The 14,686-nt window shown below is 29.1% G+C and overlaps 1 protein-coding gene and 1 long non-coding RNA gene across 2 annotated transcripts in view; one reads left to right on the top strand and one right to left on the bottom strand.

Annotated features, from left to right (window-relative positions):
• The window catches only part of LOC100213175 (uncharacterized), a 45,001-nt gene that overhangs the window by 810 nt on the left and 29,505 nt on the right, over positions 1 to 14,686 (top strand). The window contains exons 3-4 of the mRNA XM_065794356.1: positions 526 to 1,425; positions 12,464 to 12,693. Coding sequence (XP_065650428.1) covers positions 526 to 1,425; positions 12,464 to 12,693 — 1,130 coding nt within the window. The remainder of the gene's footprint in view (positions 1 to 525; positions 1,426 to 12,463; positions 12,694 to 14,686) is intronic.
• Positions 3,571 to 4,479, bottom strand: LOC136078048 (uncharacterized). Its single transcript, XR_010637477.1, has 2 exons — positions 4,026 to 4,479; positions 3,571 to 3,889 (listed from the first exon to the last, which is right to left on the bottom strand). It is a non-coding gene; the product is annotated as an uncharacterized LOC136078048 (long non-coding RNA).

The following is a 14,686-nucleotide window of genomic DNA, read 5'->3' on the forward strand; positions in this document are numbered from 1 at the left end:
AAGCAATTTGTTTTGCCATTAGTAGGCTCATCAGGAAGCTTCCTGATGAGTTGAGTGTTTTTCTAATTTATTATTGCTCTGTTCTTTAAGAACATTGAGCACTCTTTTTGTAGAATACTCTAACATTATATATATATATATATATATATATATATATATATATATATATATATATATATATATATATATATATATATATATATTTGGAAAATATATATATATATATATATATATATTTGGAAAAAAAGAAAAAACAAATAATAATTAAAAAAAAAAAAAAATTCCTATCCCAACTCAAAATCTTAATCGATGTAGCAGCACTCTCTTGCATGTTCTACCTAGATAATCAGTCAATGTATGATTTTATACTGCTTAGCTAATGTTTAAATTAAGTATATATATATATATATATATATATATATATATATATATATATATATATATATATATATATATATATATATATATATATATATATATCTTATAATCTTTTTTCTTTTTTTTAAGTAGTTTTTATGTCATTAGGGTTAAAAATGCACACTCAAAAGCATAAAGATTCAGTTGATGGTTCAATTCCAGATCAAATATATGATAAACCATTTTTAACTGAAATGAGATCGAATAACTTAGAAACTAATCACTCAAATTTTAATGAAGGAAATAATTTTGACAAATTATCTAAGTTTCAAGAATCAAATAAACCATTACTCCATTCCACAGAGAAAAAATGGAAACCTAAGCAAGAAGAATCGAAAATCAATAACAGCACAGACTTCATTAATGAAATGAATGTGAAAAACTCCATAGAGACTTTGAAACACCAGATTATTAGCACACAAGAAGATAAAAATACTTCAGATTTTTTTAATCATCCATTCTGTAAACCTATGCATACTGAAGGATACTTCCAATATAAAGCAGCTCCAAACAGTGTCCCAGAAATGTTACCTATGAGTAGTCCCTCTGAATTTGTGAATCTTTTACATAACTCTTACATAACTATTGATGATAGTGATTCCTCTTTAAGATTATTATCGTATCTTGCTACCCAAGGTAATTTAGAAATTCTTGGAGAAAGTTCTTGCACTTGTACCACAAGCTCATTAAATTTATATTCAGACACTTTCGTAAACTCTACTTCGGTAGAAAATCCTTCAACATTATGCTGTGTTAAAACAAAGGCTAATACACCATCAATAAGTTCATTGCAGGATAAAGACTGGGAAAACAACTTTTCTAATCAGAATGAAAGTATTTTAAGCAGTAGAACACTGCTCAATAGTAATGTCAAAGCAACTGCAGTTCACAGCAATATTAAAATGTCATGTGGAATCACAACACGTTGCCATGATACTGTTTTAAAAAGAAGCTCTGTTATAATTTGCCCTGATTCTTCACATGAATGTCTTTCGAATTGTCATATGGGTTAAATGTGTTTTAGAAAAAATGAATTATATTTATTTCAAAATACTTCTAGAAATAATAAGATATTTTATAAATTATTTTTGTAATTGTAATTTTTAATGCAATTTTTTATTTATACGCTTTGGAACCTTATTATTTTTAAAAAGGTGAGTGCGCAATTTGCTAATAAGCTTTTTATAAATAAAGTAAGAGAAACAACACTGGGTGACCGGAACATAGTCGCCAACATCATCTTTATGTTGACGACTATGACAAAAAAATCATTTTCATAAAAGCGGCGATAACGAATTTCTTTTATCAAAGTCAAACTCAATAAGTAGAAGAATTTCTAAAATACTTGTTTCCGCTTCGCGCAACTATTTTGTTATCCAAAACTCGTGTTGCAGTTGAATATTTTACTAACTTTATTAGTTTTAACTTCATTCCTGGCCTATTTCAATTCAAATTTAATCTTAAATAACTTTATTATGAAACATATCATGTAATATCAAATTATAAAAATGTAAGTTGAGTTTATTTTCTACATTTATAAAACATACATTACATTAAGTATCAATGTCAAACTATCATATTATATTTATTTTAGATATTACATATGTTATTGAAATTTTTTTTAAGAAACTTCCTTTGTCAAAAAGTCCTATTGGATCCTATAAGAACTTGGAACCAAAAAATATTCAGATTTGAACTCCGTTAAATTAAAACACACAAGTTAAAAAGTGTTGATAGTTATCAAGGATTTATCTTTTTTTTGTTTGTTTTTTTGTTTCAAAATCCTATAGGACTTTTTGCCTAGGGTTTCCAAGTGCCAAATTTCCAAAAAGTCCTTACGGTCTTATTAAAGAGCACCGCGGAAAAGGACTTAATAAAAAATTTACTCCTCTTTCTTTACCAATGTTTCTTATGTGGGCAGTGCCAACATCGGACCGCTTGGTTCTGAGCCTGAACACTGCACCACGGCACTTTTTCGATACCGATGAGAAATTTAAACAAACAATACATTTACAGTAAAATAGTCTAACTGCCATTTACAATCGTTCTGATGATGGATAGCAAAATCATCATTTACAATCGTTCTGATGATGGATAGCAAAATCATCATTGAAGTGCAAACATTTTTCAGCTGAACTTTAATTCTATTCATCAATTTCAAGTTTTTCGTATTATTTAGAGCACAAGCATAAAATATTTCCGACCAAAATTATTTAAGAAAATAAAAATAAAATGCAGCCAATTATTGCTGCCTACTGTGCAGCCTACTATTGCTGCCTACTGTAATTAAATAGTTAATAAAGCTGAAGAAGTATTAGTTCGTTTACAGCTCCCTTTTACATTTTTGGTCAATAGTTCACGGCTGTTTCAAACCGAGCTTAACGGCTTCTTGTTATTTTATGAAAATATTGACTTAAGGGGTGTTACTAAAACTTCTATAACTTTTAAAATATTAAAGATAATTTTGTTTTGTAAAAAGAATAAAAACACCAATAAAATGTTTCATCTTACGACATTAAATGCATTAGTAAAAAAACTTCTTTAAGTTTAAAAAAAACGCGACAAATGATGAAGTTGGCTGAATTCAAGTAATTTGATGTTACTTTTTATCAAAAAAAAATCAGAAAAATTTATTTCTGATAGTTATTATCAATTATACCCATTGTTTGACCATTATAAAAACAAAAAAATCTTACTTAATTGTTTAAGGATAGCTAAAACAGACTTTATTGAGGTCTGAAAGCAAACCGCACTTATCGCAAAGTTATGAAAAATGTAGTTAAAAGGGGGATTAGCTGTTAAAAGAGTACATTTTTAAACCCAGGAGTTCTTGTTTTAGGTACTTACTTTCCTAAGCCAATAAATTCATTGCATTGCAAAATAAAGCCAGATTTCGATTTTGGAATATTTAGTCAAAACATTTAAAGCTTAAGCATTTATTTTTTTCTGTGCATACAGTTCTAATAATATGGTGTTAAGTTGTTAATAAATAAACACTCACCAAGTCTAATAAAATAATTCATGACCAAATTTGAGTTTAAGTTTTTAAATTAACCTCGCTTTTGGTAGTAGAATTATTTTATAGCACTTGAATCTATAGTCTCTTCTCTCAGTAAATAAAGTGTTTGAGTATAAAAATAGCTAATTGAAATATTTTGAAAATTTGTTTTTATTCCCATTAAAAACTATTTTATAATCAGTTGGTTTACTGATAGGTTCTTTAAGTAGTAAACTATCTTTGTACATCCAATTGATATCAGATTCATACTCATGCTAAACCAGAAAAACAATTGCTCCACTCAAAATTTTGATAACGTTTACAAGTTCTTAATTTATTGAACTAAATTTTTACACCAACTTGATATGAGATTTATATTCCATTTTTTAACCAGCGAGGAGGTATGTAGAGCAGAGGTACTGCAAAGGTAGAACTAACTTCTGGTGATAAACATCGAATGGATATGTAATATATCTATAAAAAAATGTTACATATAATGAAGGACAATACATTTTTTAAATTAAATACACAAACATACAAGATCATACCCAACCAACATACCAGTTGCTCTAATCACAAGTTAATATATAAAAGCTAGATTTTTACATACATTTGATGCAAGACTAGTATTCCATTCTTTAACCTGAGCGAAGGTATTGCATAGGTATTAATAACTTCTGAAGATAGGAACAGAATGGGCACCTACCTACCTCGCATTTTAAATTTTTCTATTTGCTCCATATTTGTTTTATTTTCAGAAGTTAATTGATCAATTTGATTCAGTAGCTCCTGACTGTTATTTAAAGTGAAAAAGTCATCTGCATCTGCTGATTTTTTTTTTTTGGGTGGAGCTTGCGACAGTTGCATTTTAAAAAATTCTTCGTTTTTTATAGCTTTAAAATTTTTTTTATATTCCTTTTTTTGGCGTGTTAACTTTAGGCACATTTTATCAAACTCGACATTATTAGGCATATCAAAATCAATTGGCAAAAGAAAACTCATAAAACTAAATAAATCACCTCTTATTTTAAAGACAAGACAGTAACAATGTCATTTCCATTTTAATTTCATTAAAATGGAAATGACATTGTTACTGATCTTATCTGTCCTAATTAATCGCTTAACAAAAGGAAAGTTACACCTATCTTCCCAACCATTTTTCCATCCTATATGTTGTTTTAGAATTTCCCTCTCAGTTGAATACATTGTTATCAAAATAATATTGACTTATTAATAAATATAATAAAAACAAATAAAATAATATTAATTAACAAATATATGCACTAGATAAAAGTGGATTTAACAACTTATCTGATATTAGTTTGATAATCCAAAAAAAAAAAATTCCGCGTAACTTTGTTTACTTTTATACTTCAAAAATTGACTCGCCGAAACAGTTGTTTGGAGAATATTCGTTAATAAATAGTTTGGGACGTAACGCATAAAGGTTACGTCATCGCAAAAAAACGTCAACACAAATGTACGCCTAAAACTAACAAGATTAGTTGGAAAACATGACATTTTTGAAAACATATTTCATAACATAGCTGAAGGCACGTAAAGTAATTTTTTTCTTTTCATTTGCATAAAAGGTTGAAATTTCAGTAACTTACGTCATCCATCAAAAAAGTTACGTTTTGCATTTAAAAACGATCAATTAAAAAATATAAATGCTTTAAAAACAGTCTTTTTGTAAAAAATTCTCTAGAATGACGCAGGAATCTGATAGAATGGACATTTAGGGTTAAGTGTTCCATATTTCAAATATCAAGCACAAAGCTATGTTATGAAATCTTAGTTGGCCCAACTCTTGTTTTCCGGAAAATATGCGAAAATTAGAAAAGTGGTTCTAAATTATTAAAAATATTTTGGCAATATTTATTTTTATACCAATTAATGTAAATATTTATTTAACAAGGAAAGATAGATCTTTTATATTTTTTTAATTGCAAGATGAAAGCATTTATATAAAAAAGTTACTATTAATTTAAAGTTTGTGAATTTTTATACTTTTTATGCGGAAATACTTTTTTTTTTTATAAACTCATGACGTCACGCTCGTTTTTATATTGAGTGAAACAGCCGTAAGTTACATTTAAAATTTTTTTTTTTTTTTTTTTTTTTTTTTTTTTTTCTTTCTCTGTTTTAATATAATATAAGATTTTACAACTTCGTAATATAAAATTTCAATAAATAAAATAAGTAAAACAGATAGGGGCTCAAAGAAGATGAGGATGACAGTACGTTATCGCAATCTTTTCATAGAGCCCCTATAACAAGATTTCAAAAAAATATCGTAATATGTTAATGCGTAATAAAATTTCAATAAAATATCGTAATAAAACGCGTAATTCGCTAATAAAATTGATAAGCAACCAACAAAAGTAGAAATAAAACAAAAACAGATTTATGAGAAATTATTCAAAGTATGATTAACCAAAAACATTTCTTATATTTTAAAAATTTCTTTTTTTGTTAAAAACTTGAAGGAACTTAACGAATTTACCGTGCCTTTGAATCCTTTTTGAAAAGTATTCCATACTTTTGGACCTCGATATAGAATGCTGTACTCTGAATATTTGTTTATTATCCGAGGCAGTTTATATGTGTTGGACATATTCGCTCTAAGATTATAGCTATCATTTTTATTTATTTTAAACTTGTTATTAAAGCTTATAGGAGAGATATTGTGATTATAACGATACATGAAAATTAAATGCTGGTAGATATTAATTTCAAACACATTCATCATTTTCATATCTTTCATTAAGGGCTTAGCGTGTTCACGCCTATTTTTTGAGTAAATGATTCTGCAGGCATGTTTTTGTAGACTATAAATTTTTTTAATCTTTGCCGCTTGAGTACTTGCCCATGAAATGTTTGCATAGCTGATGAAGCTATGAATTAGCCCAAAGTAGATTAATTTAAGACTATTTTTATTGACGTAGGAGCGAACTCGATACATCAAACCTATTATTTTGGTGATTTTTGACTGGATATATATTATATGTGGAAGCCAGGATAATTTTTCATCAACAATGATTCCTAAGAATTTTATATTGGATTGCTTATTTACTAGTTTATCATTTAGAGATAGGTTAGGCAACTTGAGAGGAAGATTTTCTTCTTGTGTTTTTTTGTGAAATAGTATATACTTTGTTTTCTCAGCGTTAAGTGAGAGTTTGTTTGCCTTAAACCAGTTGTTTACTTTACACAGTTCAATATTCATGTCTGCATATAATTTCTTGATATCATTGTTGGTGAGAAATAAGTTTGTGTCATCTGCAAACATGACCGAGTTCATTTTTAAAGATGCATTACAAAAGTCATTTATATATATTAGAAAAAGAAGTGGACCAAGAATCGATCCTTGCGGGACTCCACATATGACATTTAATACTCCAGATTGGACATTATTTACATATTGTTTTCTGTTTGTAAGATAGCTTTTAATCCAATAATAACTTTTATTTATTATTCCGTAGTGCCTTAATTTATCTAATAGAATGCAATGGTCCACTGTATCGAATGCTTTTGATAAATCAAGAAACACTCCTAAAGTAAATTTATTATTTTCAAAACCATTAGTTATTTGATTTACTATTTCAATGATTGCATGCTCTGTAGAGAGATTTTTTTGAAAGCCAAACTGATTTGGGTAAAAAAAATTGTTTTTAATGAAGTAATCATAGATTCTATTATAAACTACACGTTCGAAGAGTTTTGAAAATACAGAAAGTATTGATATAGGCCTGTAGTTTGTAATGTCAGAATGATCATTACATTTGTATAATGGAATTACTTTTGCCAATTTAAGTACATCCGGAAATATCCCAGAATTTAATGAGAGCTTAAGTATATGAAACAGGGGTCTATTAAGACTGTGTTTGTTTGCAATAACTATATCACTAGATATCTCATCAAATCCTGGAGCCTTTTTTTTTTTTAAGGAGGCAAAGGCTGCCTCTAATTCTTCATAGCCTAATTCATAATCAAGCATGGTAACGTTATTCGTGTTTTTAAGATAGGTTTTAAAGGATACAGATGTTGGTACAATTTTATTTACAAGATTTGGACCAATATTAGACCAATAAAATGATTGCTCAAGGACTTATAATTCGTGATGATCAACATGCTATGAAGGCAATTGTTATAAATTAAACTAGCTCAATTAAGTTAAAATATTGCTCGAGAGCTTCAGCAAAAAAATATTACTGGAGAAAAGACAATTTCTCTTGATGAATGTCAATTTCTCTTGATAAATGACCTGAGGTGGAATCAGAAGGTATTGGTGTCTTAATTTTCACTCGATAAATTTTATTATGATCTTAGAATGATTAGAATAAATGGTTCGATCCTTTCAAAAAGAGCAGTTAAGTAAGTGGTGACCTTTAGTTATAAAAAAAATGAGACAATAATTGGGAGTCATCCATTAAATTTGCTGATGTCATAGAACCCATCTTGCACTATGTGATGTACTTTATAAGAAAAAAGGTTCAATAGTAGAAACAGCTTGAGTAGAACTATTTAGAGGAAAATAAGAATGAAGAGTTTTGTTCCGATCCTGATGACGGCAATGACAGTGAAGAATGCTCGAATAAGAAAATTATTAGCTCTGTTCATGAGGAAATGCAGTCAACTTGTTTCTCCACGCAGCGGCCTTGTTCGTCAAAGTTTGTGTTTCAGAGTTATAGAGTTGAGAGAGGGTTATAACCACAATTAAGTAGCCTCCACGTCTGTAGTGGCCTTCTCGACCTTGGGGAAGTAAATTAACAAAAAAATAAGTTATGATTATGGTATTATAAAAATGGTATCTGTCAAATACTTGTAGTTATGATTTAGGAAAAAAGCTTAGACTCATTCTGACTATTGAAACAACAAGAAATTCTTAGATCAGTAAGTTAAAAAAATCTTTGAATTAAAAAATTTTATTGGAAAAGCTGGAGTGTTTTTCCCAAAGCATATATGCTATTGTGCACAACTGGTGGCTGCGGGTTAAATGTATTTTTTCATTTTCCTTGCGTTTTCGCGACGCTAATGGCGTTCTAGTCAGGCGCCAGACCTTCGAAACTCCCTGAAAACAATTAATGGTCCTGATGAGAATGTCATCTTGACACTATATGGGTAATTGGATAATAAAACACCTATATTTTAATCATATACCACTCTATACACTGATGCTTGTCACTCTAATTTTATACTAAGATTTATACTAATATTTCTAGAATTTATATTTGCTGATTTACACCTATAGAGTTTATACTTAACCTAAATTGAGTCATTAAAACATTACTCTAACACCTATTTAACACAATAAATGTGTGAAATAGCCAGTGTAATGTATATAATACATATAAATAATTTATGGATGTCTTGGAATATATATGTATGTCCATAGGGTATATGTGTGTGCATACACATGCGTGAGCACATATACTCATATGTTTGTATGAATATATACGTAACTATTTTTTATCAGTGGGTGTTTGTGCATATGTATGTATTTATGTATATATTTGTAGACAGATACATACCTATTTTTATGTATTTGTATGTATGTTTGTGGGTGTATATATATGCATAATATGTATGTATATATATATATATATATATATATATATATATATATATATATATATATATATATATATATATATATATACATATACATTTAGTGGGTGTGTGTGTATAGCCAAAATGCATAACCACTGCCCAGCACCACCTAGTTTCACATTAGGTGTCCAGTACTACATAATGTGCTTGTGCATATCAGGCTATACATAATATGTCTAATGTTACTATAAATATACATTATATTTAATACATAATTACTGTCAAATACACTAAAGGTACTACATCTAATATTCTTTTTATAGTCACTGCATCTTTTTACTATATATATTTATCATACCTATAACTCAAGCCACACCACACTAACTATATATAAAACGAATCATTCCACTCCAAATACTCTACTAGAGCTCTGTTACATACACCATCTGATAACTACTTAAAAAACGAATAATTCTACTCCAACTCTGTGAAATACACCCATACACATCCCTCTATAAAAAACAAGTAATAACACTTAAATTATAACTTAAATTATATCTAAACGTACGCACATGTTATGGTTAATGTATCATTATCACACTGTTAAAATACTATAATAATGCTAATAAAGAATTATTAAGCTAATGAGAAAAAAATAAAAAAACACAAATTCACATTATTACTAGATACCAAATAACTTAATTTTGATAACCAGCTCTTAACCACTAATATTATTTTGATACTAAAAACTCATACTAAAGACACAAGTCACCATAAATATAAGTAAACACTATCTCAACCATACTATACATACAGTTTGTTTAATTGAAAAGAGGCTACCTGCTACCTATTTTATAAAACGAATAATTCTACTCCACTTCAGATACTCCTGTTAACATTACAGTCACATGACATTTTCACAGATACTCTTATAACTTATACATAATTCCATATAATCTTAGATTATTAGTTGTAAAATATATATATATAGAGAGAGATTATTAGTTGTAAAATAGATATATAAGAGTTTGTGTTACTTTATTAGTGTATTTCTGTTTAAATTTTCCAGATTATCTAGTTGCAATAGACTGTTATTTTAAAATACATGTTATTGGACTTCTAGTATTCATGTCTAACTTACGTTACAACAGTTTTAATGACTTTCAACCAATTTTATACTTATAACTCATACCATCAAGACATTTTATTACAGTAGAGACACACAAGTACACAGCATTGACTGTCTACATTACATACGCATCTGCAAGACTCGAAACAGTTCACAACTCTTACTGACTCTCGTTATACTGCAACAAAGCACTGCACTTATCGACACTCATTTCATAAAAGTGACTTACAATTGTATGCAAGTTGTACTGAGCCCCACTAAGTGTCCTCTGGTCTCAGAGTCAATTCAGAAGTCTGTGGCAATCGTCCTGACAGGATACTTTGAGAATAGTCCTTTTGGGATAACACAATGGGATACCTTGACAAGATACCCTGGTGTATACCCAGAGTGGAACTTCTTTTAGGATGTCGGTCTCGGGCGAAAGTTAGAGGTCTTCTTGTGTTCATGCTGTACAATAAGACGCGAATCCATACTGTACTCATAACGTCCATGACACACTTAAATCGATAATGTATGTTTACCACCCTAATAATACAGACCACATGATAAATACTTATAAAACGAATAATTCTGCTCCATCACTGATACTGTCTACACATCACACCTGACACTAACGACAATTTAGTAAAACATCAGTAAATGACTCTTATCTCGACTATTGTTTATTTTTATTGCTTATTTTTACAACATTATACTAATCATTTTTTTAGTAATTTTCTACTTTGAGGCTCTTTGTTTTCCACCGGACATCTGTCCATTTATCCCTAAGGCGTTCACTGCTCGGTGCAGCTTCACTAAAATGCTTTGCATTTACAACAAAAATGTATTTTTTCTTTTTCCTTGCGTTTTCGCGACGCGTTCTAGAATATCCCAAGTTAGATAAAAACGAAACCAAAACGCTCAAATAAGCGTCATATTTTTTTGCGCTGTAACTTCATTTCTTTCAATATAACTTTAAAATAATTATTCCTTTTACTATAATAGAAAAATAATAAGTATTCCGATTCTCATTCATGCAGATTTGCTGCATTAGTACGAACATACCCAAGGAAGTAATAGTTACTCCCTTAAGTATGTTGGAGCGACTGATTAAGTGCGAATTTCATTACAGCAAATCTGCATAAGTGCGAACTGGAATACAAACAAACCGGTGTAATTGTGAACTTACATAAGTGCAAGCTGGTACAAGTAAGCTGAAAGAATTTGAAAGCCTTGGCATTAGTGAGAATTGGCATAAGTGTAAACTTGCATAAGAGCAATGAGCTTCAAAAACTGGCATAAGTGCTAACTGTCATAAGTGCTGAGCATAAATTGGCATATGTGTAAACTAAAAAATTTGTAAAAACTAGAATTAACGCGGCAAAAAGAATGTCAGTTTGCACTTATGCCAATGTTTGCAAGTTTTTCGGCGCACTTATCTCAATTCACACTTATGTTAGTTTTTGCAATTGCTTTGCACTTATTCCAGTTTGCAGTTATTCCAATTCTCGCTTATCCCAATGTTTTCAAATACTTTTGGTGCACATATACCAATTCTCACTTATGCTAGTTTTTACAACTGCTTCGCACTTATGCCAATGTTGGAAAATTCTTTCGGCGCACTTATGTCAACTCGCACTTATGTCAACTCGCACTTACGCTAAAACTTATGCCAATTACACTTACTTAAATTCAAATACGTAAGAAAACTAAAGGGCACTATGGTACTGGATGGGGCAAGAAATGCAATTACTTGTTTGTGCCTAGTGTCCAGTCAGCCTATGTACACTACTGAGTTCTCAATACAAGAAAGGACTATTAATATTTTATCTAAAACCAAGTTACAATGCAGCTCCAGGTTTTGATCCAATCAAACCTGAAGCAAACCCAGTAATTAACAGCTCTACTATCCGTCCTCCTCCGCTAAATTTAAACCCCATCCAAATTCTCAAATACTTACTTACGGGTTAGTTACTCCGACGCGTTCCGGCGAAGAAAACATTTCTATAATGTATTACATTACATTTTAGTAATGTTTTCTTCGCTATTTATTAAATGCATATTAAACTTTTTTGCTAAAAGCGTTTTTTCTTTTTGTTTTTTTCAAAGTTTTTTAAATTGTTATGTTTATTTTTAAAATATATGACTAGATTTTTTATAGTCTATGATCCTTTAATTGACTCCAGTTGGTTGTTTAAGTGATTATTAAGTTATTAAGTAATACTTAATAACTTAATCAACATTTAAATAATCAACATATTTTTAAAAACATATAGCTGAAGTCGATTAAAGGACCATAGACTAAAAAAAAAATCTAATTAGTTATAGTATAAAACTATTATATATATATATATATATATATTATAAAATGATATTATGCATATAAGTTTTTGTCGTAAACTTTGCTATTAAGGCCATACAAAATATGGATATTCAAGTACATGAATCTGTTGACAACAAAATGGAAATGCAAAGTTGCCTTAAAACATGTTCTTCTCAATCGGAAAGTACAGCTGAATCATTTGATGGTACTTGTTCTGACATATCCTTTACAGAGATTGGTCCTGAAAGCATTGCTTATGAAATCGAAAAACTGATTGATGTTAGAAAAGATGAGGTGTAATTTTGTGATTTTTTTATACATACATACATACATAACCATAAATATATGTGTGTATATGTATGTATGTATGTATGTATGTATGTATGTATGTATGTATGTATGTATGTATGTATGTATGTATGTATGTATGTATGTATGTATGTATGTATGTATGTATGTATGTATGTATGTATGTATGTATGTATGTATGTATGTATGTATGTATGTATGTACATATTTCATACTCAAATTGTCACCTGTGTGGGGTGGAGTTATTTAAAAAATATTCCTTTAATTAGGTATTGTAGTTTTTTTCTTGTATTAAATATCAGTGATAAAAAGCATATAATATTTTTTTACTTATGCAACCCTAATATCCACCTTCCTCCACGACTTTTATTTCATTCAAGCAAGAATTCCTTGTGCAGAATAAATCTTTGAGGGAGTAGTTTAGCAATCATTATAGAAAGTTTTTCATATAGTTCTCCAAAGGAAATTGCTTGCGTTGCAACCATTATTTATTATTCTAAACGAGTATTAGAAATTATTGTCCAGAGAGAATTAGTTTCATAATGTTACTGTTATAGCAATTATAACAATGCTATTGTTAAAACAATCACTAAAATATATTTAAGGAGATTCATTAAAATTGTTGAAAATCCTCCCAAAACTGTATGCGACAGATATCTATGTACAGTGGGTCAGGGTTGCCCACACCCCTACAATATCTCGATTTGTATGGATAATCTTGAGAATCACTGTTTAGTTAATAGTTTAGTTTCACTGATAGTTTAGTAAGAGTTGTTGCAAAGAATTGGAGAATAGGCTTTTCTTAAACAAAAAAAAAGTATGGTCAAATTTACTTAAATTTTTTACTTAAAAGAAAAAACGGGAGTTATGAAAAATCAAAGGAAAAGAAAAGTTGTACTTTTAAGTGCTTAATACACAGAAGTTGATGTTTAATAATTTTCTTAAAATTTTTGCACCCACTCTGAGCTTATTAAGACTCCTCCATCTGTTTATTAAATTTTACTCAGGGAGTCCCAAAAAGGACTCCGGTTTAAAAATCCTTCGCCTATTGCTGTGAGAACTATTATCTTTAAAAAATTTTAGGTAAAAAAACAAAAGTAGGTTGTTTATATATGTTATGATATTTTAATGATTATTGCAATCTGACTATGAATTAGCTTTCAGGTTCAATTATATAAACCATAAAATGCCAAATTGAATAAAATAATAAATGCTCCATTATATAAAACATGTTGTGGCACATATAATGTAGAAAATGATAAAATAATGAAATACAGAAAGCGATGGTAAACGACTTTATTAAATATTAACAGATTTTTACCAGTAATTGTCTCAACCAAATGTTGGCCACTGGTTAAAAAGTTAGACTATGATTCTAAATTTCCTCATTAAATTTATCTACTAACGATATACATTTGACAATGTTTTTTATTTCTGTTTTTGAAAATAAATTTTTTTTTCAAGATAATTAATAAAAATAAAAATAATAGAGTCTATACATCTGCATTTTTATAATTCAACTCACCCACGGTAAAATTTAAAATTTTTTTTGAAATTTAGGATCGGATTTTGCAAAGTTACCAAGAAAACAGAAAAAGTAAGTCAGCAACAACTAAAGGAACATTTTCATTACTGTCAGGTTACTCTCAATTGCTTAACACAATCAGTTTCATTACTGTCAGGTTACTCTCAATTGCTTAACACAATCAGTTTCATTACTGCCAGGTTACTCTCAATTGCTTAACACAATATGGGGTGAGAATAAAAGGATAGATGGGAATTTTTACTCAATTGTAAAAAAATGGGGGAAGATGGGTTGAAGAAGGAAGGGGGGAGGTAGTCTTAACAAACAGGTGAGTGGGAATTTGTTTTTTCCTATAAGGAAGTTTGTATTTTCTAATTTTTAAGACCAAAACCTAAATTTAAAATTTAAAGAAAATTATTAAACATCAACTTCAGTGTATTAAGCACTTAAGAG

This window comes from Hydra vulgaris, chromosome 03 (assembly GCF_038396675.1).
Source record: "Hydra vulgaris chromosome 03, alternate assembly HydraT2T_AEP".
NCBI lineage: Eukaryota > Metazoa > Cnidaria > Hydrozoa > Anthoathecata > Hydridae > Hydra > Hydra vulgaris.